The sequence below is a fragment of the Capricornis sumatraensis genome, chromosome 1 (assembly GCF_032405125.1).
Source record: "Capricornis sumatraensis isolate serow.1 chromosome 1, serow.2, whole genome shotgun sequence".
NCBI lineage: Eukaryota > Metazoa > Chordata > Mammalia > Artiodactyla > Bovidae > Capricornis > Capricornis sumatraensis.
Window position 1 is genome coordinate 174,750,808 of NC_091069.1, and position 27,991 is coordinate 174,778,798.

Below are 27,991 nucleotides of genomic sequence, written 5' to 3' on the forward strand. Positions count from 1 at the left end.
GCTATAAACATGGGTGTACTAGTATCTTTTCCAGACTCTGCTTTCAGTTCTTTTGGGTATATACCCAGAACTACTGGATCATATGATAGTTTTATTATTAAACTTTTTGACGAACCACCATACTCTTTTCCCCAACGGCTGCACCATTTTACATTCCCATCAACAGTGCACAAGGGTTCCAATTTTTCCACGTTCTCCCCAACACTTGTTATTATTATTATTTTTTAATGGTGGTGGTGGTGGTTTAGTTGCTAAGTCATGTCTGACTCTAGCGACCCCATGGACTGTAGCCTGCCAGGTTCCTCTGTCCATGGGATTCTCCAGGCAAGAAGACTGGAGTGAGTTGCCATTCCCTTCTCCAGGGGATCTTACTGACCCAGGGATCGAACCTGGGTATCCTGCATTGCAGGCAGATTCTTTACCAACTGAGCTACAAGGCCATCCTAATTGGTGGGAGGTAGTATTTCACTGTAATTTTGATTTGAATATGCCTAATGATTAATGGAGGAGGCTTTATAAGTAGCTGAGAAAAGAAGAGACGGTAAAGGCAAGGAGAAAAGGAAAAACATACCGTTTGAATGCAAGGTTCCAAAGAATGTCAAGGAGAGATAAGAAAGCCTTCCTCGGTGAACAATGCAAAGACATAGAGGAAAACAATAGAATGGGAAAGACTAGAGATCCCGTCAAGAAAATTAGAGATACCAAGGGAAATTTTCACGCAAAGATGGGCACAATAAAGGACAGAAATGGTATGGACCTTAACAGAAGCTGAAGATATTAAGAAGAGGTGACAAGAATACACAGAAGAACTGTACAAAAAAGACCTTCATGACCCAGATAATCATGATGGTGTGATCACTCACCTAGAGCCAGACATCCTGGAATGGGAAGTCAAGTGGGCCTTAGGAAGGCCCACCATCACCACGAACAAACCTAGTGGAGGTGATGGAATTCCAGTTGAGCTATTTAAAGTTCTGAAAGATGATGCTGTGAAAGTGCTGCACTCAATATGTCAGCAAATTTGGAAAACTCAGCAGTGACCACAGAACTGGAAAAGGTCAGTTTTCATTCCAATTCCAAAGAAAGGCAATACCAAAGAATGTTCGAAGTACTGCATAACTGCACTCACCTCACATGCTAGCAAAGTAATGCTCAAAATTCTCCAAGCCAGACTTCAACAGTATGTGAACTTGAACTTCCAGATGTTCAAGCTGGATTTAGAAAGGCAGAGGAACCAGAGGTCAAATTGCCAACATCTGCTGGATCATTGAAAAAGCAAGAGAGTTCCAGAAAAACATCTACTTCTGCTTTATTGGCTACGCCAAAGCCTTTGACTTGTGGATCACAACAAACTGTGGAAAATTCTTCAAGAGAGGGGAATACCAGACCACCTTACCTGCCTCCTGAGAAATCTGTATGTAAGTCAAGAAGCAACAGTTAAAATTGGACATGGAACAACAGACTGGTTCCAAATTGGGAAAGGAGTTTGTCAATGCTGTATACTGTCACCCTGCTTATTTAACTTATATGCAGAGTGCATCATGTGAAATGCTGGGCTGGATGAAGCACAAGCTGGAATCAAGATTGCTGGGAGAAATATCAATTAACCTCAGATATGCAGATGACACCACCCTTATGGCAGAAAGTGAATAAGAACTAAAGAGCCTCTTGATGAAGGTGAAAGAGGAGAGTGAAAAAGTTGGCTTAAAACTCAGCATTCAAAAAGCTAAGATCATGGCATCCAGTCCCATCACTTCATGTCAAATAGATGGGGAAACAACGAAAACAGTGAGAGACTTTATTTTTTTTTTGGGGGGGGGCTCCAAAATCACTGCAGATGGTGACTGCAGCCATGAAAGTAAAAGACACTTTGTCCTTGGAAGAAAAGCTATGACCAACCTAGACAGCATACTAAAAAGCAGAGACATCACTTTACCAACAAAGGTCTGTCTATTCAAAGCTGTTTTTCCAGTTGTCATGTATGGATGTGAGAGTTGGACTATAATGAAAGCTGACCGCCAAAGAATTGATGCTTTTGAACTGTGGTGTTGGAAAAGACTCTTGAGGGTCCTTTGGACTGCAAGGAGATCAAACCAGTACATCCTAAAGGAAATCAGTTCTGAATATTCATTGGAAGGACTGATACTGAAGCTGACGTTCCAATACTTTGGCCACCTGATGCAAAGAACTGACTTATTGGAAAAGACTCTGATGCTGGGAAAGATTGAAGGTGGGAGGAGAAGGGGACGACAGAGGATGAGATGGCTGGATAGCATCACCGACTCGATGGACATGAGTTTGAACAAGCTCCAGGGGTTGGCAGTGGACAGGGAAGCCTGGTGTGCTGCAGTCCATGGGGTCACAAAGATTCAGACACTACTGAGCGACTGAACTGAACTGAATGATTAATACCATTGAGCATCTTTTCATATGCTTATTGGCCATCCACGTATTTTCTGTGGAGAAATGTCTGTTCAAGGCCTTTGCCTTTTTAAAAGTTGAGTTGTTGTATTTTTGTTGCTGATTTTTAGGAGTTCTGTGCATATTTTGGATATTAATCTCTTGTTATATATATATGATTTGCAAATATTTTCTCTCATTCTGTGATTTGTCTTTTTACTCTGTTAATACTGTCTCTTGATATACAAAATTGTTTATTTTCATGAAATTTCCAATTTTTCCCTTTTTTTTCTTTCCTTACCTATGTTTTTGCTGTCACATCCAAGAAATCATTGGCATATCCGTGTCATGAAGATTTGCCCTGTGTTTTCTTCTAACATTTCTATATTTTAAGTCTTACATTTATCTCGGTCTTTGATCCATTTTTATTTAATTCTTATATAATGGTATTAGATAAGGGTCCAAATGCATCCTTTTGAATGTGGATATCCAGTTTTCCTAGTATCATTTTTTGAAAGGACTGTCCTTTTCCCATTGAATGGTCCTGGTACCCCCAAAATATTTGACCGTGTATGTAAGGGTTTATTTCTGGGCTCTCTCTCTATTCCATTGGTTTATTTATCTGCCTTTATGCCAGCACTGAACTGTTTTTATGATGGAAGCTTTGTAGTAAGTTTGAAATCAGGAAGTGTGACCCTTCCAACTTTGCTCCTCTCTTTCAAGGTTCTTTTGGCTATTCAGAGTACTTTGAGATTCCATTGAATTTCAGGATGCGGTTTTCCATCTCTAGCAGAATGTAAGGTCTCCTCAGTGCTTTTCTGAACCTGCACGTTTCCCTGGGCATGTATGGTCATGTTCTAATTTTCCCTGTGTATCCTGTTGCTTTTAATATCCCAGTCTTTACTGTCTGACTCTCAAAATAGGAAAAAGAGAAAAATGAAAGGAGGAAGAAAGGATGGTTTGGTTTAGTCACTTAGTCGTGTCTGACTCTTTGCAACCCCACGGACTGTAGCCCTCCAGGCTCCTCTGCCCATGGGGTTCTCCAGGCAAGAAGACTGGAGTGGGTTGCCATTGCCTTCTCTAGAAGAAAGGATACCAGTCCTTTAAATCCAGTGAATCCCTTCAACCAGAGGGGGAGGGGCTTCCAACAATGGAGGGAAGTACAACCACAAAGGCTACCCACCTGTTAGTCTGAACCTCCGTGATCAGAAGCAACAATCAATGATCAGAGCACAGATACCCAACATTTGTAGGATGGGGAGCTTTTTGCCCATCCTGGCTCCCACAAGCTATGTGCAAGCTGCTCCTGGAACCTATGTGTGGCTGCCTGGAATTGGACTGGGAGTGAAGCACGTGTTGCTGCTACTGTACTAAAAGCTAAAATTGAAATTAGCTGCAATTTACCATACTATCCGTCCCCCTAAAAATTTCAACATTTCAATTGACTTCGAAGTTCCAAAATAATTGCATCAGACAGATTCCCTAAGTGTAACTATTGTCTAGGAGGGGAGATAGATTCCTGGTGATTCCTATTCCACAGTATTTCCAGAATTCTCCTCCCTCTTCCCTGCTCTGCTATTTCAAGTACTGCTACAGTGTCTTGAGATCTGAAGAATAAACTAGATAGAGAGGAGAGAGAAAGCTATTCTAAACTTGTGGAGACAGTATGATGATGAGTAAGAGAGACTGTGGCTCAAGTGCTGACAGCAGGCATAAACATATATATAGGGGTCAGACTATGGAGTTCTTGTAGGCCACATTAACGATTTGGATTGTACTAAGGGCAATCAGTTCAGTTCAGTTCAGTCGCTCAATCGTGTCTGACTCTTTGCAACCCCATGAATCACAGCACGCCAGGCCTCCCTGTCCATCACCAACTCCCGGAGTTCACTCAAACTCATGTCCATCGAGTTGGTGATGCCATCCAGCCATCTCATCCTCTGTCGTCCCCTTCTCCTCCCGCCCCCAATCCCTCCCAGCATCAGAGTCTTTTCCAGTGAGTCAACTCTTCGCATGAGGTGGCCAAAGTACTGGAGTTTCAGCTTTAGCATCATTCCTTCCAAAGAAATCCCAGGGCTGATCTCCTTCAGAATAGACTGGTTGGATCTCCTTGCAGTCCAAGGGACTCTCAAGAGTCTTCTCCAACACCACACTTCAAAAGCATCAATTCTTCAGCACTCAGCTTTCTTCACAGTCCAACTCTCACATCCATACATGACCACTGGAAAAACCATAGCCTTGACTAGACGGACCTTTGTTTAAGGGTAATAGGAATGTGTAAAAGTGTAAAATGGAGTGAAATGAATGGTGTTTAACAAATATTACCGACTGCAGCATAGAGCAAGAATCCACAATCCATAGGCCCTGGCCACATCCAATCTGCCACCTTTTTTTGTACAGTTGTCGGCAGTTTTTACATTTTAAATTGTTTTTTAAAAATCAAAAGAATAATATTTCATGATATGAAATTATAGGAAAATTATACTTCAGTGTCATAAATAAAATGTTGTTGGGAGACTGTCACACTTGTTGTTTATGTATTATTTATGGTTGCTTCTGTCTTACAGCTGCAAAATTGAGCAATATAGACTCTATAGCCTGCAAAGCCTAAAATATTTACAACCTTATCCTTTACAGAAAGAGTGCCACCCCCTAGTATAAAGGATGTTTTTAGAAAAGGAAATCATCGTATAGACAGATCTCCCCATTTTCTGCCTATCCATTCTCTGCCCTTCTCCGTGCCATGGGGACTCACTCTTAAGGATAGCATCACTCAGAATGGGTTTCCACTTTAGGTTTTGTTTAATCAATAGGCATCACCTGGCAGAAGACAGGAGGGAAAGAGGAGAGAGACTGGAATATTCCTCCCCTCCTAGCACATTCTGGCTGAAGCCTTGGCTCTCTGAGACTACAACTCAGAGGAGCCACTGGGCTCCAGTTCTCTGCAGGCTGCAATAAAACATTTCCCTCTCTTTGCTAGTGTTTGGGAGTGTCTAGGCGTCTCAACACTCCTCGTTGGTTTCCTCACCCACAACTCTGTAAAGCTTTTTAATTACCATTAAAATCTTAGTTCAGAGTGTTTTCTGTCTCCTACCATGATCAGACTTAAAGAAAGCCACCGTAGTGTTCAGAGGAAATACATTTCTAGCTAGGACAGAGGGAGGTGTGACAGGAGATGAAGAGGACAGATGCAAGAGAAGCATAGGAAGTAAATGAACAGGACTTAGTGATAAATTTGGGAAGTAAGGTAAAGGGGAGGTTTATTACATTGACCTTGGTTTCTAGGTTTTGTATCTGGATGAGTGGTGGGAGAGATCCATATTTAGGAGCTAAGTTTATGAACTCATTTCCCCCTAACATTTTATTATGAAAAAATACAAACTAAGAACTCATTTGGGGGCATGTAGATTGGGAGTTTATTGGAATCATACAAGAAATAATATCAAGTAGGCCACTGGATATTTGAATCTGGAGCTTGGCAGAGAGGTACAGGCTACAGAAACCTTTTCTCAATCATCTGTTGCAACTGAAGCCTTGGTCTTCTGAATTCTCTCTCTGGTTAGTTTCTCAAGAAAGTCTTTCCTTCTGCTCCACTCTTGCAGCCTAATTAGTGTGTCCCTGTACTTTGCTGTTATAGCACCACTTTTCACCTGAAAGTGAAAGTCACTCAGTCGTGTCTGACTCTTTGTGACCTCATGGTAGTTCATGGAATTCTCCAGGCCAGAATACTGGAGTGGGTAGCCTTTCCCTTCTCCAGGGGATCTTCCCAACCCAGGGATTGAACCCGAGTCTCCTGCATTGCAGGTGGATTCTTTACCGACTGAGCTATTTTACATGATTAGTTACTTGATGTCTTCCCAAGTAGAATTTCATTTCTACAAAAGCAAGAAGCTTATCTTATTCAGTGTAGCATCCCTAATACCTAGTACATGTCTTGTGCAGAGTGGGAATTTTTTATTTATTTATTTATGGCTGCACTGGGTCTGCGCTGTGCTCAGGCTTTCTCTAGTTGTGAAGTAGAAGCTCTAGGGCACACAGGCTTTAGTAGTTGTGGTGCACAAGCTTAGTTGCCCATGGCATGTGGAATCTGAGACCAGGGATTGAACCCAAGTCCCATGCACTGGCAGGCAGATTCTTAGCCACTGGACCACCAGGGGTATCCATAGTAGGAATTTTTTAATGGTTAAGTAAACAAATGAACCAACCAATGTTTGGACTCCTTTGTTGCACTGGGGCTGACAGCTATTTGCATGTTCTGAAACTCAGGATTATTATTTTTTTCATTTATTTTATGTTTGGCTGTGCTGGGTCTTCATTGCTACACGTGGGCTTTCTCTAGAAGCAGCGAGCAGGGGCTACTCTCTAGGGGCAGTGCACAGACTTCTCATTGTGGTGGCTTCTCTCGTGCAGCCCAGGGTCTAGGTAGAAGGGCTTCAGTAGTTGTAACCCAGGACTTACTCCGAAGCATGTGGAATCTTCCCAGTGAAAGTGAAAGTTGCTCCGTCGTGTCCGACTCTTACTGACCCCATGGACTATACAGTCCATGGAATTCTCCAGGCCAGAATACTGGAGTGGTAGCCTTTTCCTTCTCCAGGAGATCTTCCCAGCCCAGGGATCAAACCCAGGTCTCCCACATTGCTGGTGGATTCATCAGCTGAGTCACAAGGGAAGCCTGGAGTCTTCCCAGATCAGGGATCAAATTGACGTCTCTGTACTGCAAGGCAGAGTCTTAACCACTGGACCACCAGGGAAGCCCAAGACTCAACATTATTCAGGACTCAGTCCTTTGAGCCTAATAGGGAAGTTTAGGTCCCTGTAGTATCATGGTTAATGACTCAGCTTGGTCTAGGCCGTATTTTGTAATTTAGTACCTTGGACCAATGACTTTTTCCAGTTGGCTCACCTCTGAAGTGTGAAAGTATTTGTTCATGTTTAACCATGTTTCAGTTTATAGGAAACCATCAAAGTTGCAAAGTATATGAAAATCTAAACTAAAAACACAGTTAAGATTTGTAGCCAGGAAACAAGAATCGGCTGTGAACTGAATAATAAATTAAAGCTTAGAAACATGAGCTCAGTTCTGCTTGGAAAGATCTGAGACTGCTCTATTGCTTTTCCTCAAGTCATTTGATGACTTCTGTAATTATTTCTAACACAAAGGTTCTTAACTTTTTGAAATCCTATAAAATTTTGAGAATTTGCTAGAAGCTTTAAAATTTTTCCTCAAAAAATGCAAATGTGCACATTTATGAAACATTCTTATACAACATTATCAGAGGCATTCAGGAGCCTCTCCAAAAATTTCAGGTTAAGAATCCCATTCTTACATGATTCAAACTCAGCTTTCCACACTTGAGTGTCCAGCAGCTTCTGTTCCGGGGCCCTGGGGGTCTTGGAAGTTTTTGGTTAACTGGGGCTAGAGAGGTGCCTGATTGAACAGCATCCAGGAGAGAGGGGGCATGGAGCACAGAGAAAGTGGAATTGAGCCATAAACTTTGCATTTACTACTGAAGCTTTAAATATATCTGCAGTCTTCTCTTTAATCAAAATAGCTTAATTTAGGATGAGAGAGCCCACTTTTTTTGTTCCAAAAAATCCTGGTTTTATTGCTTCCTGAATGTTGTTCTTTTTAAAGGAGACATACAAACCATATGTTACAAGGGTCTCAATTAGACAGCTTAACTGAGGTCATGCTAGGACTCAGATATTTCTGGTCACGATAGGAAGGGCAGTGGGATGGGTCTGAAAAGGGTCTGTTGGCAGCAATGACCAAGTGGGCCCCTCTGGAATGATCTCAACTAGCGAAGCTACACAAAGTAGTTGGTCTGGAACAGTGTGTCAGTTTGAAGGTCAAGTTGTGATTTTACAGCAGCACAGTGTCAGTCACTCATTGCCTGCAGCCCCTAGGATTGGCTCTCACCCTATGAGAGAAGCAATAGTGATCAAAATGCTAAAAATCGTTAAAGTCTCTGTAAGGCCTTGTGCAGAGGCTGGTGGCACCTCATCCATATGCTTTCAAAGGTTGCTTATTGTGTACATCTGTAACTTCCTACATAAGAGCTTTTTATTTTTCTGGAGTAAAAGGAGTAAGCTCAGACCATGAGCTGGTCAAGCCGTTAATGCCAGAAAGTGAATGCCTCTTAGCTGATGCTGGATGGAGAGTTTCCTCAGCCCTCAGGTTGGAGGGCTGGGTAACCGTGAGGCGTGATCTACACTGCCTCCAGAGTCCTCCAGGGATAACTGGCTTGATAACATGTCTCTACTGGCCTTCTTCCTTGCACCGTGTTACGGTCTGTACTCCCCTTCCACTGTTCCTGGGATTGCCTTCCAAACAAACTACATACATTTAAATTCTTGTCTCAGAGGCTGTTTCTGGGGAAAACTATGATAGTCACTGTGCATGCAGGGCAGCACAAGTGTGGAACCAAACAGACCTGAACTCAAATTCCTTCTTACCAGTGACAATGAATAACTTAATTTCCCTAAGACCGGTTTTTCATCTATAAAATGGGGATAGTAGCACAGACTTTGTACGGTCAGGTCATAAAGAAAAAATTGAGAATGTCTGTAAAGTGTTGTGCACAGTGATTTGCACACAGGAAGTGCTTAATAAATGCTGGCTGTGATCATTAATGTATCATTCATACTATGAACACAGTATAGCACAGGTAGACGGGAAGGCTGTTTTTCACCATCGGGGTGACTGCTGCAGCAGGTTAACTCGGGAGATGTGCTGTAGATGAGACGTGCTGTGCAGATGTGCTGTGTCCCTGAGGAACGTCTCTGGTTTAGTAATATCAATGTCTGGAGGAAGCATCACCTCTGGGAGCAGGAGAGGAGGAAAATGGCAGACACTAAGTGGTGGCTTGGAAGATGAGCAATGGACTCTGCCCCACTGGTATTGCCAGTTGTGCTGAGTCTCAACTGATGGCTACAGTACTACCGATGATTTCATGTCTGTGTTCAGGATTCATTTTGATGGCTGAGGTTTCATTAGCCTCACTCTTCAGGGATCAGGCTCAGGACTACTGAGGTTTAGTTTCTAATTTCAATCTGTTTTCTCAAATGTACAAAAGATATTTTAACTTTTATTATTCTATGAACTTGTTGTCTTAGGGTCTTTCAAACTGGGGCTGTTCCCTCAGCTCCCCTTCCCTCCTCACTGCCAGGCAAGATCATATTGAAAATTCTTTGGTCACAGTGAAAGAGAAAGAGAGAGACTGAGGCAGGTTAAAAGATGTCAGTCCCTCTCTCAGTCAGTTCAGTTCAGTCACTCAGTCGTGTCTGACTCTTTGCAACCCCATGAATTGTAGCACGCCAGGGCTCCCTGTCCATCACCAACTCCCGGAGTTTACCCAAACTCATGTCCATCCAGCTGGTGATGCCATCCATCCATGTCATCCTCTGTCATCCCCTTCTCCTCCTGCCCGCAATCCCTCCCAGCATCAGGGTCTTTTCCAATGAATCAACTCTTCGCATGAGGTGGCCAATGTATTGGAGTTTGAGCTTTAGCATCAGTCCTTCCAAAGAACACTCAGGACTGATCTCCTTTAGGATGGACTGGTTGGATCTCCTTTTAGTCCAAGGGACCCTCAAGAGTCTTCTCCAACACCACAGTTCAAAAGCATCAATTCTTCTGCGCTCAGCTTTCTTCACAGTCCAACTCTCACATCCATACATGACCACTGGAAAAACCATAGCCTTGACTAGACGGACCTTTGCTGGCAAAGTAATGTCTCTGCTTTTCAATATGCTATCTAGGTTGGTCATAACTTTCCTTCCGAGGAGTATGTGTCTTTTAATTTCATGGCTGCAGTCACCATCTGCAGTGATTTTGGAGCCCAAAAAAATAGTCACTGAAGGCAATGGCACCCCACTCCAGTACTCTTGCCTGGAAAATCCCATGGATGGAGGAGCCTGGTAGGCTGCGCAGTCCATGAGGTCGCTAAGAGTCAGGCACGACTGAGCGACTTCACTTTCACTTTTCCCTTACATGCGTTGGAGAAGGAAATGGCAACTCACTCCAGTGTTCTTGCCTGGAGAATCCCAGGGACAGAGGAGCCTAGTGGGCTGCCGTCTATGGGGTCGCACAGAGTCAGACACAACTGAAGCGACTTAGCAGCAGCAGCAGCAGCAACCCTGATTAATTACAGTGCAGGGTTTCACCTGCAGTGCTTCAGCCTTTCAAACAACCGAAGGCTCCAGAGTGGATATGACTGATGGGTCCCTCTGGCTGATGGCAAACAGCAGGGAGAATTAGTTGTTCCCTACCCCCTGCAGGTGTGGCCAGATGACCACAGGGGTAGAATTCGTTTCAGTCCTCTTTATTGTTTCATTCTAGGGCTTGTGGTGACATCCCATCACAGTCTTCTTTTGCTTATTTAGATATTAATGAGCAAAAATTTCCCCAATTCAGTGGAGAGGTGCATGCATTATGAAAAAGGCAACATGGTTTTTATACAAAAACAACTTTCAAGAGGGGATAGTATTATAGATAGAAAGGCAACCTGGGCACACCTGGCCTTAAGAACAGTAACCACTCAGCCTGTTAAATTTGTGGCTTCCTGGGAGAAAGAAAAATCTGGTAACCTTGTCAGAAGTTCTTAAGCTCTTGCAGGGAGATTTTCCTAAGAGGGTCTCATTATATCTGGATATGGTGTCAGCACCTTAATGTGGAAACTTCAATAATCATCTCTGAAATCCTTTTTAATGCCTCTTAGGGTGCTTACAGAGAAGGCAATGGCACCCATTCCAGCACTCTTGCCTGGAAAATCCCATGGACAGAGAAGCCTGGTGGGCTGCAGTCCACGGGGTCGCTAGGAGTCGGCCACAACTGAACGACTTCACTTTCACTTTTCACTTACATGCATTGCAGAAGGAAATGGTAACCCACTCCAGTGTTCTTGCCTGTAGAATCCCAGGGATGGGGGAGCCTGGTGGGCTGCCGTGTATGGGGTTGCACAGAGTCGGACACGACTGAAGCAACTTAGCAGCAGCAGCAGCAGCAACAGGGCACTTACAGAGAAGGCAATGGCACCCCACTCCAGTACTCTTGCCTGGAAAATCCCATGGATGAAGGAGCCTGGTGGGCTGCAGTCCATGGGGTCGCTAAGAGTCGGCCACGACTGAGCACCTTCACTTTCACTTCTCATTTCCATGCATTGGAGAAGGAAATGGCAACCCACTCCAGTGTTCTTGCCTGGAGAATCCCAGGAACGGGGAAGCCTGAAGGGGTTGCACAGAGTCAGACACGACTGAAGCGACTTAGCAGTCATAGCAGCAGCAGGGCGCTTACCTTAAAGTGGTTTTAAGTTCATGTTTTATCTTCACATTAGACTGTGAGCTCCTTGAAGGCAGAATTCACATATGATTTATTTGTATATGCCCAGAAGCCAGCATAGTTCCTGGCCAGGGTTGCCAGGTGTAGCAAAAGAATAAAACAGAAATTACTATTAAAAAAATGTTGTTTGTCCAACTGAGTGTTCTGTATTTCACCTGGCAGTCTTGTCCCTGGTATACAGTTAGCTTCAATAAACATTGGTGAGTGAATGAATGAATGAATGAATGAACTAGCATAAAACAACAAATGGAGAAATAAATTGGTAAAAATGTGGTGATTATGTAAAAGATGCTCATGTAAATTATGCCTGTCACAGAACATCAAAACTGCATCTGGATAACATTCCACCTCTGAAAACCCGACAGCCTGGCTTTCACTCGAGATGTATTTTCTATCCATGCTTCATCAGTCACTTTACACAGTGTCCATATGGGAAGAATACTGATCTTCCGTTAATCGAGGTGTAATGTCTCAACAACTTTACGTCTTAATTCCACACATTTCTGATTTCATATGTTTGCCTAATTGTTTATTAGTGTGTACCAGTTACACAAGAAAATTGACTTTGGATGGTATATGGGGTTCAGTCCTTCTGAAGCACAATCATCTCTGTATCTTCCTTTAAAATTGCCAAAAGTGTGCTTTTATTCCAGCCGAACCCTGGGGTTTTGGGTGAAGTCATTCACCTTGATTAAACCATCGGGACCAATACTGTTTGGGAAAAAAAATTGGGGTGTTAGTTTATTTAACATGTAATCTTAAGAAAGACAATATATGACCAACTCTCTCCCTCCAACTTAATTCTGCTGTGGCTCCTGCCCTCATCACCTTCTCTTTCTCTGAACTTAGGTCTGTCTGTTCCTCCTCCACCCTGCCTCCATCACTGGTCAGACCTGAATGTGAGCCAGAGTCTGAGTCAGGAGGGCTTGCTGAAGCACGGGTGCCTGGTCTCACCCCCAGAGTTTCTGATTTGATGGGCTTAGGGTACAACCTGAAAAATTGCATTTCTAACACGTTCCCGGGTGCTGCTGCTGCGGGTCTGGGTGGCACTCTAAGAGTCACTGTCCTATACCATTCTCTCTCTTCCATTGCCCCTTCTCTTTCTGATCCCTATTTACTGTTCTTCACAACATTCCTCTGTTCCCAGAGCTGCATAAGAACCTCGCTATGCCTTGGTCTGCTGGATTTGTTTTCCATATACTCTTTCCCCGCCAATTGCTAAATGTTTGCTTACACTTCCTGTTCAATGTAGTTCAGCATGCGACTGACGTGTGATGCTGAGATCTCCCCATCCACTTCAGCGATATACGTGTAGAGAAACTGGAAGGTGCTGAAAGGGATCCGGGGAGGGCCGCTGTCATGGTCCGATGACAACACTTCACACACTATCTTGAGAGTTTTGGCAATGGTCTGTAAAGCCAGAAGGTTAAGTGAGGAGAAGCTCACTATTCCACACTAAATTCCTAAGATCAGTTTAGATACAACAAAGAAAACAAAAACCTTGCTCTCATAAAATTAAGTGGGGATGATGCAATATTCTGGAAAGCTTGAATTTTTTATGCCGAACGTCAGTGAATTCAATCTCAAAATATTGAGTATCTACTGGGTGTCTTTCTTTTTTTGTTGTGGCAACCCTATCTATTCACAAAATAACTACTTTAAAGAAACCACAACTACCATCTCTATGGAAGATAATGATTAGAATATATAAACAGCAAACCCTCTTATCAGAAAGGTAAAATCAAACTTAGGTCAAAAATGAATACACTTATATTAATAATAAAGATTAGTTACCTGAATGTCCAAACAAATGGTGTGAATCACTAAAATCCTCCAAGAGTAAATGTTAGAAGTAAATGGAAAATCTTTGAACTGTGTTACTATTTTATCTCCTTTATTACCTTTCTTTCCCCCATATGATTTTCTTAAATCACTTGCTTCTCATTTTGAAAATATACTCGCCTCTCTCTCTACTGGGTGTCTTTCTATAATATTTCCTTTCCTTTCTTGGTGGGAGGGATGCTTTCAAGGAATTTAGTTTATAGACTGTTGAATGCTTTAAGACATTTATTACCTTAATGAGAATAACCTCACTTAAGGAGGGGAATTTGATTTTGCATCCTACAAAATTGAATAATTTCTTCTTACTTCTCTCTGGTCTTAGCTCTAAAGGGCTGCAGTGATTAGGACAGCTTATCTACTCCAGAGAGACACTGGAGCCGGGCCACAGGAGGGGAGCAGGCCACTTCCATTTACTCTCTGTCTCCTGCCCTTGGGAGTTCTCTCCTGGAGGCTGTTTTGAAGCGTTGTGTGAGGCAGTGTGCCAGGCGCTTCCACAGAGGAAGGCTGGGGGGTGGGCACACAGGAAGCTGGTAAGAGGTTGTCAAAGAGGATGGGCGGGCATGTGCATGACTTGAGGTCAGCGTGACAGTGGTTTTGGGTAGATGTACGAGCATGTGTGCACGAACTTCCCACCTATAGCTCATCCTCTGTGTATGTGTGTTTTTTTTAGAGAAAAGCCCTACTGTCCTACTGCCTTTGTTCTGTAGTCCTCTTCCTACAGCCTCATCCAGATTGGGGTGCTGATATGGGCTGCGTTATGTCTGCCCAAAATCCATATGTTGAAACCCTAACCCTTAGGACCTCAGAATGTGATTGTATTTGGAGCATTTAAAGAGCTAATTAAGTTAAAAGGATGGTGGCCTTACAAGAAGAGGTTACGATGCAGAGAGAGAGAGACCAGACTCATGAGTGCAGAGAGGCATGACCACATGAAGAAGAGGGAGACAACTTCCATTCACAAGCCAAGGTGGTTCCATTTACAACCTTGACCTCAGACTTCCAGCTTCCAAAATATATTGCTGTTGTTTAAGCCACCTCGTCTGTGCTTTTTGCCCCAAACATCTTTTATTGATTATTCAAACAACAAACCTTCAAATTCTATTGCCCTCATAAGATTTCAAATATTTAATAAATAGATGAATGGATAAGAACTCTCTGGACTGGAGCTTTTTGGTAAACTTAAATAAACCTAAAGTAAACAGAGATCTGGGCTTCCCAGATGGCTCACTGGTAAAAAAAAAAAAAGTCTCCCTGCCAATGCAGGAGACAGAGGTTTGACCCCTGGGTTAGGATCCCCTGGAGAAGGAAATGATAGCCCATTCCAGTATTCTCGCCTGGGAAATTACATGGAAAGAGGAGCCTGGCAGGCTACAGTCCCTATGGTAACAAAGAGTCGGACATGACTTAGCTACTAAACAACAATAAAAACAGAGGTCTGCATTCTGTCGCACAAGTTTTTTTGGTCAGATGGGGGTCCACTCCATAAAGATAACCTTTAAGCATCTTGCAAGCCTCTTTTTAAAACTCAGAGGTGAAAGCCTCAGAAAGTGAATTATTTGCTGACAAAACATGCCCTTCCTTCTAGTGAACACATCACACAACCTCTTCTTGTGTATAGTTGGTCTCAGTGGAACAGGAGGTTGAGAGGTGTTCCAGAGGAAGAAACGCTCAGAGGGAAGAGGAACACGTGCTCAAGGGGAAGTGTGTCTGCGGCACTTTGAAATCACGAGTAGATTCAGGGAGCTCAAGACTGGAGTAAATGTACCTGCTTCCTAAAATTCCTGCCATTAGATTTTCTGTAAGGGGGGGACTTGATTTCCTAAATGGCACGGATATCACGGCTGACTCTCAGTTGGCAAAGCAAGGCAGGAATTTCTGGGCTTGCCTTGAAGGATATATAGATTAGCAAGAACGGAACCCTCCTCCAGATGGTGCCACCCTGACCACTCCCACGTTTAAGTTCCCAGCAACAGTCCAACATGAAACAAATGGGTAAAACGGGATTGGCTCCTGGATTCACAGGGCACCCTTTGTTTATGGACTAGACCTGCAGGCTGACTTCAGCACTAGGCGCTCTTGACATAAGGATATAAGACACAAAGTCAGACACCTCGCCACCACTCAGAATTGGTGGGTCCTCTGGTATCCTGAGCCAGGCTTGAGGGTGTCTCAGTGGAAGCCGAGAAGGTGGAACAGAATCACGGGATGACAGAGGTCAAAGAACCTCATGGAACATTAATCAAACCTCCTCGTTTTAGCAGGAAAGTAGAAACATCACCTCATGGGTTTTTTTTTTTTTTCCCCTGGTATGGGAGGCAGCCATATCAAAGTAAACCTAGCAGCTGCATAGGGAGAGTTGGAATTTGGTTTTCCCAAGTCACTCTAGGTTACTGTGAGGTGTGTGGAGGAGAGGACTCAGACACCTCCAAGGTGGTGGGGGGCTGTGACATGGAGCAGATGAGGGCAATCTGGAAGAGACTTAAGGAGGCCCTGAACACCAGGGAGAATGGAGGTGTGCTGGTTAGGGGACTATTGTGCCGTGAGAGAGAAAAGACCAAAGACTTCAGCTGCACAGCTAGCACCACACAGGTGAGTATTTCCATGGAGATCAGAGATGCTGGAGAGAACCGAGGGAGGTGGGAACCCTCCTACTGGGCGCACTGAAATCCCAGCATCGCCCCTTTCCTTGAACACTCAACTGCCACCTTGCAGAGAGGAGCTGTGAGGAGAAATCTGAGAAACTGCGTAATTCACCTGAAAGCTGTTTGTAGTTACTGCAGCTGATGAAAAATTCCTGGGTTGGGTTGAATCTATTCTTTACTTAATCCACTCTTCATGGGTAGGGCAGGTGGGGAAAAGCAGGATTAACTACAGAGAAAGTATATTTCCCCCCTCCATAAGCATCTGTGAATATGGCGTGAGTAAGCTTGTGACCTTATGAGAATTTAATAAAATGTGTCAATTTTTCATTTTTCCTCTGTGATTTTCCCCAATCCATGGGGCTATTTCCACAGAGGTGTGGCAGTGCTCATTGGCAACTCATTTCCCTCTGTTGCTGGGAATAGTTTATTCATTGCATAAGAGTGCTAGGAAAGGCCATGAAAAAGGAAAAAACCCCAAAATGACCTCTTCTCTCTTCCTCTCTAAAGAAATAATTATGCTGAAAGTTGAGCAGAATCACAGGAAAAGTTGGACTACAGTATTTCTGATAACTTTCCTCGCAAGCAAAGTGTCAAGTACGCATACTCAGGATATTTGAGAAGGAAGAACAAGGTTGTATTTAGATATACTGAATGATTCAGTCTACCTTTTTTGTACCATTTGGTTTTGGCAGAAGCAATAATTTTCTCATTAATTTTTAAATTTGTACGTATTTCAGGGATTTTTAAAAAATAATTTTTCTGACTCATTTTCATTTGCTATTATAATAATGTTTAACAAGAGTGAGTCCACATATAATGTGTTACCTAAACCTTTTAAGTATGTATATGAACTGGTTTCTTTGAAATGGGAAAAAGGCTTTTCCAATTGTAAATCAAGTCAAATTTGGAAAAGGCATGAATTTGTATGAACATCCTGTATCCATGGTGATGTCATGACTATGACTCTGGAAACAGCCTCATATCTTCTTTCCTGCTCTCTTATCTCTGATTTTTGTATTCAATTATGCTTATCATACAGTAGTTTTCTTTAAGACTGCATTTCTTTTTTAAAATCTCTTGTTATTTCTTCTAGGTGTCTGAAACCCAACTGTAAGCCAGTCTTCGTCTCCAGCTGGCTCTTGTTTATCTTTAGGAACATGAATGGAGGGAGTGGAGTGGTAATAAGCCTAAGTGAAATTAATATATAATCCAAAAACTGCATTTTAGTCAGCTTCTCCCCAGAACCTGATGACAGCTGTCCTTGCTCTCCTCCCCATCCCTGTTTCTGGCTAATAAGCAGAGAAATAACCTTAATTCAGAGAGGAGTGAAAGTGAAAGTGAAGTTGCTTAGTCGTGTCCGACTCTTTGTGACCCCATGGACTGTAGCCTACCAGGCTCCTCTGTCCACGGGATTCTCCAGGCAATAGTACTGGAGTGGATTGCCATTCCCTTCTCCAGGGGATCTTCCCGACCCAGGGATCGAACCCAGGTCTCCCGCATTGTAGACAGATGCTTTACCATCTGAGCCACCACGGGGAGTAGAAAAGAAGGGGTAGGCTCCTCATCAACCCTGGAGAGTTGATTGTGTGTACTACACCCACTACCCCCTTGGAGACTGTCCAGGCCCCCAAGAGATTTTCCCTTAAGGAACAAAAAACATTAAAGCTAACTTACAACTCCGAGAGAGCTACAAGCAAGGGCTAGAAACTTCAGCCACTCAATTTCCTCCGCGAAGCGGCCCACATTCATCACACTGTTAAACAGGTCAGTTGGGAGATTCAGCACCTTCCACATCTGGGCCAGCTCATCTGCATGGACGATCAGTCTGCCACCAACCTGCGGGGTGGGGGACCAACATGAGACAAGGAATGAGGGGTAGGAGGAGAGAAGGCCCTGAGGACACCTGCCAGGGCAAGGGCCCTGTTCTCCCAGCATACAGCAAGGGGTTGGGGAAGGTGTCAGGGGTCAGTGGGGACTCTGGCAGTTCTCTTTGCAAGGGCAGAGAAACGTTCAGCCCAGTGAAGAACGTTCTGAGATGTAATTTAATCACTTGAACTTCAGGTATCAGAGTTATGGGGAAAACAAACGTATATTACATTTTAATTTTTTTCTAGGTATTTGTCTATTATCTGCTGTTTCATCCCTAGGTCGTCCCTATAAGGCAGGGCAGAGAGGCAGCCTGAAAATGAAACCAAGGAGTAGAGAACTTGTCTGCAAACACTGATTAGTGGTGAAACTAGAACTAGAATAGATGTTAAGTCTCCTGCTTCTAGACTCCACTGAGTTCTTTGTCCTAGACTCTAAATGCATTGCTTTAATACGGGGTCTATGGTCTGGATGCCTGATGCTGCTTGTTCCCAGGTACCTCGGCTCTCTGCCATGTCCACTGCACAAAGCGCTTGGCAGTCAAGAGGAGAAGGGCACAAGTGGCTAGTTGTTGGCCAGCAATACAATAAGGGTGCAGATGCCCCAGTGAAGTGCTACTATGCCTTCCCTGGTCCTCTGATTCCAGTGAAATGTGCAGCCTCTGGGACCAAGGCATTTGGCTAAGTCAATCTTGAATCACCTCAAACCTGTATCCTAAAATGAGGTATGGTAGTGCTAAATCATATTTCTTGGGAGTTGGCCAAGCTGCAAGTTTTCTTAGGACAGATCCTTCTCAGTCATTCCCAGGACAGCTCCCAGGATGATATGGCTGTGCAGAGAGTCTAAAAGCAAGGCTATGTTGGTACCTGAGATAACTGGGGAACTATAATATGCCCCTCCCCAAACTCCGATTGGCATCATATCTGGACTTGATCAGTAAGGAAGACACTGTCAGGGGATGTGGACCTGCATTTTCTAGAGAGAAGGAATTCAAATTGCACTGAGCCCCTGACTGTTCTGGCAGCTTCAGGACAATGCGGAATGACCCAAGTGACAAGTCAGCGCACAGCCTATTTCAGCATCATTCCTATTTCCACAAGGGAAGATTTACTCTCAGTGCATGCTTTAGTGAATTTAAGACAGTGCTGAGTGGCCACCTGATGATCAAGGGGAATTTTGTCTGTACCTACCCAAACTCAGTATCACCCCCACATTCCTTATCTGCACTGCCTGTTGGCGCTTACCCGGGAATGCAGGATCTTTAACAGCTCCGGTGTCAGCTCAGCCCAGTTAGACAAAGCCACTCGCTCAGACCGCTCTCTCACTGGAGGAATCTCTCCATGGGACATAGCCCCAAAATAACTACAAGAAAAAAAGGGGGTGGGGGAGCAGCCTGTACTTCAGTGGCCTCTGGCTGCTTTGGGAATCCCTTCTCCCCTTTTTTTGAGGGTAGGGGTGGAGGGAAGAACATTTGTTAAGTGGCTTCTGTATGCTAGATGGACTTCCCAGGTGGCTCAGTAGTAAAAAAGTATCTGCCTGCCAAGCAGGAGATGCAGGTTTGATCCCTGGGTTAGGAAAATCCCCCAGAGAAGGAACTGGCAACCCACTCCAGTATTCTTGCCTGGAAAACCCCATGGACAGATGAGCCCGGCGAACTACAGTCCATGGGGTGGCAACTAAACAATGACAAATAGGCCAGATGTTCTTTTTAGTTCATTTATCCACAGGAAGAGCCTGAATGTGTTACTTCACACTTAAGGTATAGAGATGGCTTAGGGAATAAGCAGATTTGTTTTTCTCTAAGGATGTGGAATAACCAACAAAAGTTTGACATGAAATTCCCTGAAGCACAGTGGGTCTGGGTATTTTTTTTGTCATTCCCCTCTAAATGTTTTACATTTATGTGTGTACATGCACAAAAAGAGACATACACACATATACAGGCATATATGTGTGTTGAGATATAATAATATATATATATAGTATATGTACATACACATCTATATATATGTATGCATATAAAAGGAAAGAAAATTATTGTTGTTTTAAATTCCCTACTCTTTTTTATGAAGGAAGAATCCTAGTACCTGAAGGACCTTTTTTTCAAACATAAAAATCGTTATGCTTGGTATGATGGCTATCTACATACTGAAAGTTGGTATTAGTCAGTGGTGCTACATGCTGTGTGCTAAGTCACTTCATCATGTTCAACTCCTTGTGATCCTATGAACCATGGCATGCCAGGCTCCAGGCAAGATTACTGGAGTGGGTTGCCATGCCTTTCTCCAGAGGATCTTCCCAACCCAGGGATTGAACCAGCATCTCTTAGGTCTCCCACATGGGCAGGTGGGTTCTTTTCCACTAGCTCCACCTAGGAAGTCCCATTAACTAGTGAGAGTCTCCTGCACTGGCAGGCAGTTTCTTTACTCCTGAGCCACCTGGGAAGCCCCAAAATCTTCCTTTATCTTCCCTCAAAATTTCAGCACTGCTTGAACATCAGTGCTTTGTGAAATGCACTTTGTTTTGGTGCAGTGGGAAAAACACTGAGTTCTCTTTTGGGATTGACCAATGAAGGAAACTGGCTGTCTGCAGCAGAGAACAGACATGAGCAGTTGATCCACAGGGCACTGATGCTATGTGGAAAGGCCTGTCTCCATTAGAAGCCTTGTTATTGACTACCCATGGATCACAGCCTCTGCCCCTCACTTACTTTTTATCAATTTCTCCAGCTCCAGGCAATATACAAAGAATTCAGATGAAATTTTATAAAAGCCCATTTTAGGGTGAAGTTATACGATGATGAGATGGTTGGATAGCATCACAGATTCAATGCACATGAACTTGGGTAAACTCCAGGAGATAGTGAGGGACAGGGAGGCCTGGCATGCTGCAGTCCATGGTGTCATAAAGAGTCGGAACAACATATAAGGATGGGGTAAACCATGGTCTGTCTCTAAGCCATCACACAATGCAGAGCAACAGCTTCCAAGACCAAAACATCTTCCAAGCACCCCTTGGAGGTCATCCACAGGGAGGACAGAAGAAATACTTTCAGGTCACCCTACTAAGGTACATGAGTGGTCTCTGCAGACCAGGTCAGTGTGGGGGTGGGTGTGACTCGGCAGCATCTTTGGACCTTGTAGCAGAGTTGGTTAGAGTGCGTGGAAATGAGCCTATAGTCATGGCTGTAATCCTCTGTGGGTTATCTGGCTTCATTTGTAGTGAGCATTTCCATGGTTCTTCACATTTGTGTGGTCACATGTACCCAACACAAGACAAATGAGTTTGTGTCCTGCTGACGTCTGGGAGGTGGTTTCTTCATGGATAGTACGTATGCAGGGAAACTTTGGCTTGTGGTAAATAGACATTTTGTCTTGAAAATACTTTGTGGAGTTTTATCTCTAAAATGCTGCAGGTTTCTAAGCCACATAAAGCCATCTGACAAGTGCTTTCTGTGTCTGAATAGATGGAAAGTGCTCTTAGGTCATGTTCTCCTTTTTCACTGTAGTTAAACTACAAACTGATTCTTCACGGATATCTAAAACACTTACAGCACACGATACGATATGGAAGCAAGCAAACTACAACAGTGAAATGTCTTCTCCCATAAATGTCAGGGACACTACCAAGAAATGTCATTTTTCTTGCTATAAAGCAGCAGTGCAGGAACAATAAAATTAGGTTTTAAACTATCATATAGTATAAAAGTCTGTCTGGGTGTGCCAAAGGAAATTAGTCTTCTGATGCTTAAAGTTCAGTCCTTTGAGAATGGAAAACTAAACAGGGTTCATTACCAGGCAAAGCAACCCCACTTGTGTCTTGTTTTTATGAGCGCTACTGGCTCATTTTCCTTCCATTTGTAGAAACTTGATACTAGCCCAGCCCAGGAGCAGGAGCACACCGGCCTGGGAGACTCTGTGAGGGTCCTCTTGGAATACATCTTGAGCCTTCTCAGAGGTATCAGTGCTTCCTCCTCACCACCTGCTCAATGGACCTCCTCAACCTCTGGAGGAAAGTGCTCTCCCCTCCCCTAACCTACCACCTCTGGTCTGCAGCCTCTGACTCCGCACCCCTTCTCCCAGTGAAGCCCTACTAAGGAGGCCATCACCAAACAGTAAAAATAGCCTGAAAGTGGTCCCTGGGAGGATTGGTCCACTCCTAACTCTGCCCCAAGCCTCAGTTCCCCCATTTCAAGTAGGCAATTTGTCTAAGGAGCAATTTCGTAGCTGGGAACCTTTCTGTGTGAAGTTGTTTCAATCCTGGCTAGCAGTTACTGTGTGAGCTCCTTCCACTGAGCAGCCTCTGGAGGTGTCTCCTGAAAGAGGACACCTGTGTTTGAGGCACACTGAAGCCAGGCCGCTGCTCCGCCTGCTCCCATCACTACCGCAGTGTGGAATCCTTATGCTGAAGAAACAGATTAGTTCAAAGAAGTCAAGAAAATAGCAATTTCCCCAAAGACGAGATACAAAGTGTCTGTGGCTAGGCTCAAGAATGAGCTTTAACAGGAGTAGAGGAAGGGATCTCATTAGAGGCTTTAACTCAGGGGAGAACCCACTTGGACTGATCGCACACAGTCCGCCCCACTGGCTCATCGCATAGCTCCCCCACAGGTGCACTGCTGCCATCTGGTGGTGAAATCTGAGACTGAGGCTCTGGTTTACATCAGGGAAAGGCCGGCTAAAGCTCCAAGAGACTCTGGGACTTTCTTTCCACTGGGACAGGGAGTGGGGGAGGGGCGGGGGTGGGAGCAGGGACCCAGTGGAGTGTGCTTGTGTGATATGTGATGTGGTAATCTAACTCTTGCTGATTGCCCTAGGACACTTTGACTGCAGCCTTGTCGTCCTATCGCTCAATCTGGTTCACTTGGCGAAGGGCTTCCATCCTCTCAGTTTGCTGGATTTCTGTACGGATTTAAAGTACCAAAGCAACGTGACCGCTGAACATCACAAAGATTATGCTAATCAGTCCCGACTCCCAGGCTGCAGCCATGACAACCTCCTCTCAGTTTTGCAAACCTTCCCTCCTCCACCCGCCACCTCCACCTCCAAGGGGAGCCAGGGGCTGGAGGTGAGAAAGGAGTACGTACTCTGCAGCCCACTGGATGAGATCCTGCGGCTGGGACCGAATGGCGGCTTTGGTGAATTGCTTCAGCAATTCCGGCAGCTCCGGGGGAATGCATATTTGCTTATCTGTCTGAGGCATTGATTGATTGACCTATTGTCAGAGGAAAAATAAAATAAAATGAGAATCTTTGAATCATAAGATGACAGGAATCTTCGACAGGAGGTCACCCAGCCTCTGTGAGACACTCTCAATATTGGGGGTTCACTACCCCACAAGACAGACCTATTGTTACACGACTCCGAAGTTAGAAGGCCTTCACTAAACCCCGCTTTCTGTTGTTGTAATTAATTCTTTCGTTTACTTAAAAAACACACAATATTATTTGTTCATTAAAAAAGTAGAGGTTAGCTTTGCGCAGTGGTGGTATCCTGGCCAATGAGGTTTATCCGAGGTAGGATTATTGCTAATTTAAAAAAAAAAACAGGTAGAGATCAATAAGAAGTAAACAAAAAGACCTCTAATGATAGCACCCCAAAATATTGAATCTCTCCATTCAGAATTTTTTCCAATGTAAATATATATTTGTATAAATAAAAATGGTTTCATGCAAAATAATTTGCTCAACATCAGATTACTACCATCTTCCACATCACACAACTCTTATTGGCCCCATAAGAGTTGTAGCAAAATTTACTGTGAATCCTACATTACTTGACATTGTATTACATATTTCCAAATAAAAATAATCATTAAAGAGCCATTTAATGAACAGCTCTCTATACCTTTGCAGGTATACTCATCTACTTTAATTGTAAAGAGAAACTTGTATGTTTCATTCAAAAAGGTCCAGGGTAAATTGAAACAAAACATGAAAATCCATAGATAGTATACAACACCATGCACAAAGGAACAACAGATGAAAAGACTTTGTTTGCTTTAACATAGAGGATAAATGTTCTGAAAAGCCTGTCTCTTCTAAACACCTGGATATGAGACAAATCCCAGCAAACACACCTTTCAAATTGCTTTGCTGAGCTTGCAAGAAAGTGAGGGGAATCCTCACATGCCACATAAGTAAGACAGAAATGAGAGTGGAAAGCAAATGAAGCGGTTAGGGCTGGCTTGGGGCAAATGTAGATGCTAGGAACTGAGGCTTTGAGATAAAAGGCCAGGCAAGGAGTGAAAAAGTAAACAGCTGAAAGGAAGACTCTTTTATTCCCTTAAACCTGAAACCCTTCAGAGTTCACACACTTAGTGTGAAAGGATGGGACTGAAAATACCTGCCTACTTGCAAGGGGCAAGTGGCACAGAAATCTTTCTCCCTTGCTGCTTCTTTTGTTGTTGGTTAGTAGCTAAGTCGTGTCCAACTCTTTGTGACCGCATGGACTGTAGGACATGGACTGTAGCCCTACAGTCCATAGGATTTCCCAGGCAAGGACACTGGAGTGGGTTTCCATTTCCTACTCCAGGGTTGCTGCTTCTCATTGGGGGAGAAATAGTCTCCCAAAAATATGCAGCCACGAGCTAGGTCGAAGTTTTATACTACCAGCCTGGCTGGGAAATCTCAAGACAAGAAATTAAAGTGGTATCAGTTGGTGGTACTCCATTATCTTCCATTTTGTGTACTATTGTTCAGAGGAAGAAGGGTCTAAAGACATCAATTTTAGACTTTGTAAAAAAGTCAGATATGCATATAAAAATTCAAGGGTAATTACCATAAAAGTAATATAACCACCAATCAGTAGAAATAAAAAAAGGAATTAAGAGTGATAACAACACAACTTGATTGATCCAAAAGAAGGCAAGAAAAGAGGGACTGGGGGAAGCATAGGAAAATTGGATAAATGACATGATAGAAGAGAAGTCACATATATCAGGAATCAGTAAAAAGGAAAGGTCTTAAATAAAATACAGAAATTGTCAGACTGGATTTTTTAAATATGTAGTTGCAGGCATACCTGAAAAGACTCAAGTACACAGAAAGGCTAAAGGTAAAAGAACATATGGATAAACAGGCAAATAACAACTAAAGGAAAGTTGATGTAGATGAGTCAAAACCAGACGAAAGAGACTTTAAGGCACAAAGCATGTAAGAATAAAGAGGGTCACTACATAATATAAAAGCTTCAATTCATTGGGAAGATAGCACAGTCCTCAGCAAGTATCACCAGGATGAATCTCATGATGCTGGGAGGAAAAAGCCATATATTAGTTCAGGTCACATATATAATAAGAATAGCATTATAAGAAATTAAATTATAAATTATCATGCTTATATTATAAGAAAGAGCAAAGGATGATGAACACAAATTCAGAATGGTATTGTCCTTGATAGGGGAGGGAGAGAGATACCATCAGCGGGGAGATGCAACAGGAGTCCCAACACTATCAGGAATGTTCTATGTTTTAAGCTTACATGTGTGTTCTATCATTTTTATGCCTGAATTTAGTTAAGTATTTTATTTGTATGTATGAAATAGTTCATAATTTTAAAAGTTATTGTTACAAGTTGATTGTTTCTGATAACTTTTCAATTCATTTTATCTAGCAAGGGACAGTAACTTAGTTTGCTCATATTGTCTGCTCATAACTATATATATATATCTGGTTAAAGTGATCAACTATATTTATCAAACAAGTCAGTCCTAAAGGAAATCAACCATGAATACTCATTGGAAGGATTCATGCTGAAGCTCCAATACTTTGGCCACCTATGCGAAGAGCCGACTCATTAGAAAAGACCCTGATACTGGGAAAGATTGAGGGCAGGAGAAGAATGGGTGACAGAGGATAAGATGGTTGGATGGCATCACCAACTCAAAGGTCATGAGTCTGAGCAAACTCCGTAAGATAGTGAAGGACAGGGAATCCTGGCCTGCTGCACTCCATGGGGTCACTAAGAGTTGGACATGACTGTTAGTTAACAGGTATAATTTCAGTTTAGAAAGATGAGAAAGTTGTGAAGATGGATGAGGGTGATGGTGTCACAAAAATGTGAAGGTATCGAATGCCACTGAACTGTACACTTAAAAATGGTTAACATGGTCAGCTTTATGTATATTTTCCCACCAAATACACATGTGTAAAACACATTTATATATACATAAATACATGTATAATATATATAACAAATATTCTTGTTGTTGTTCAGTCACTCATTCTCCGTCTCCCAAGTCCCCTCTCTAGATTTGTTTCTGAACACAAAGCCACCATTCCTCAGTCATTTGGCCTCTAAGCCCTGGAGCCTCGATTCTCTTTAGTCTGTTGAATCTGTCACTAAATCTCATTGATGTTTCATTTGACATGTGTCTCCTACTCATCCCTTCCTCTTTATTTTCACCTCATTTACTCTGCTTCAGTCCTTCACCTCCTAATGGGCTACCCTATCTCGGGTTATTCTCTGGTCTCTCCTGACTGGTATGTCCTGATCTACCTTCTAAGCTGCTCTTAATAGGTCAGAAAGTCCAGCTGACAAAATGACAATCCAATCCTGACTTTCAAGGCTCTCCATTATTTGTATATAGAATTTTACAGTATAAATTTTTTTTATTTATTTTATTTATTTTACAATACAGTATTGGTTTTGCCATACATTGACATGAATCTACCACAGGTGTACATGCGTTCCCAACCCTGAAACCCCCCTCCCACCAACCCTCACCATATCATCTCTCTGGGTCATCCCCGTGCACCAGCCCCAAGCATCCTGTATCCTGTATCGAACACAGACTAGCGATTCATTTCTTACATGATAGTATACATGTTCCAATGCCATTCTCCCAAATCATCCCACCCTCTCCCTCTCCCACAGAGTCCAAAAGTCTGTTCTACACATCTGTGTCTCTTTTGCTGTCTCGCATACAAGGTTATCATTACCATCTTTCTAAATTCCATATATATGTGTTAGTATACTGTATTGGTGTTTTTCTTTCTGGCTTACTTCACTCTGTATAATCGGCTCCAGTTTCATCCACCTCATTAGAACGGATTCAAATGTATTCTTTTTAATGGCTGAGTAATACTCCATTGTGTATATGTACCACAGCTTTCTTATCCATTCATCTGCTGATGGACATCTAGGTTGTTTCCATGTCCTGGCTATTATAAACAGTGCTGCGATGAACACTGGGGTACATGTGTCTCTTTCAATTCCGGTTTCCTCGGTGTGTATGCCCAGCAGTGGGATTGCTGGGTCATAAGGCAGTTCTATTTGCAATTTTTTAAGGAATCTCCACACTGTTCTCCATAGTGGCTGTACTAGTTTGCATTCCCACCAACAGTGTAAGAGGGTTCCCTTTTCTCCACACCCTCTCCAGCATTTATTGCTTGTGGACTTTTGGATCGCAGCCATTCTGACTGGTGTGAAATGGTACCTCATTGTGGTTTTGATTTGCATTTCTCTGATAATGAGAGAAGTTGACCATCTTTTCATGTGTTTGTTAGCCATCCGTATGTCTTCTTTGGAGAAATGTCTATTTAGTTCTTTGGCCCATTTTTTGATTGGGTCATTTATTTTTCTGGAATTGAGCTGCAGGAGTTGCTTGTATATTTTTGAGATTAGTTGTTTGTCAGTTGCTTCATTTGCTATTATTTTCTGCCATTCTGAAGGCTGTCTTTTCACCTTGCTTATAGTTTCCTTTGTTGTGCAGAAGCTTTTAATTTTAATTAGATTCCATCTGTTTATTTTTGCTTTTATTTCCAGTATTCTGGGAGGTGGATCATAGAGAATCCTGCTGGAATTTATGTCAGAGAGTGTTTTGCCTATGTTCTCCTCTAGGAGTTTTATAGTTTCTGGTCTTACATTAAGATCTTTAATCCATTTTGAGTTTATTTTTGT

At 43.1% G+C, this 27,991-nt stretch overlaps 1 protein-coding gene and 1 pseudogene across 1 annotated transcript; one reads left to right on the forward strand and one right to left on the reverse strand.

Moving 5' to 3' along the window:
• Positions 1-12,384: 12,384 nt before the first annotated feature.
• ROPN1 (rhophilin associated tail protein 1) lies at positions 12,385-23,292 on the reverse strand. The gene is made up of 5 exons (XM_068985612.1): positions 23,177-23,292; positions 19,335-19,452; positions 17,899-18,060; positions 12,975-13,150; positions 12,385-12,451 (listed from the first exon to the last, which is right to left on the reverse strand). The coding sequence occupies exons 1-5, from the start codon at positions 23,290-23,292 to the stop codon at positions 12,385-12,387; spliced, it is 639 nt and encodes a 212-aa protein (XP_068841713.1).
• Positions 23,293-23,560: 268 nt separating this feature from the next.
• Positions 23,561-23,712, forward strand: LOC138093183 (U4 spliceosomal RNA; annotated as a pseudogene).
• The last annotated feature ends 4,279 nt before the right edge of the window (positions 23,713-27,991 follow it).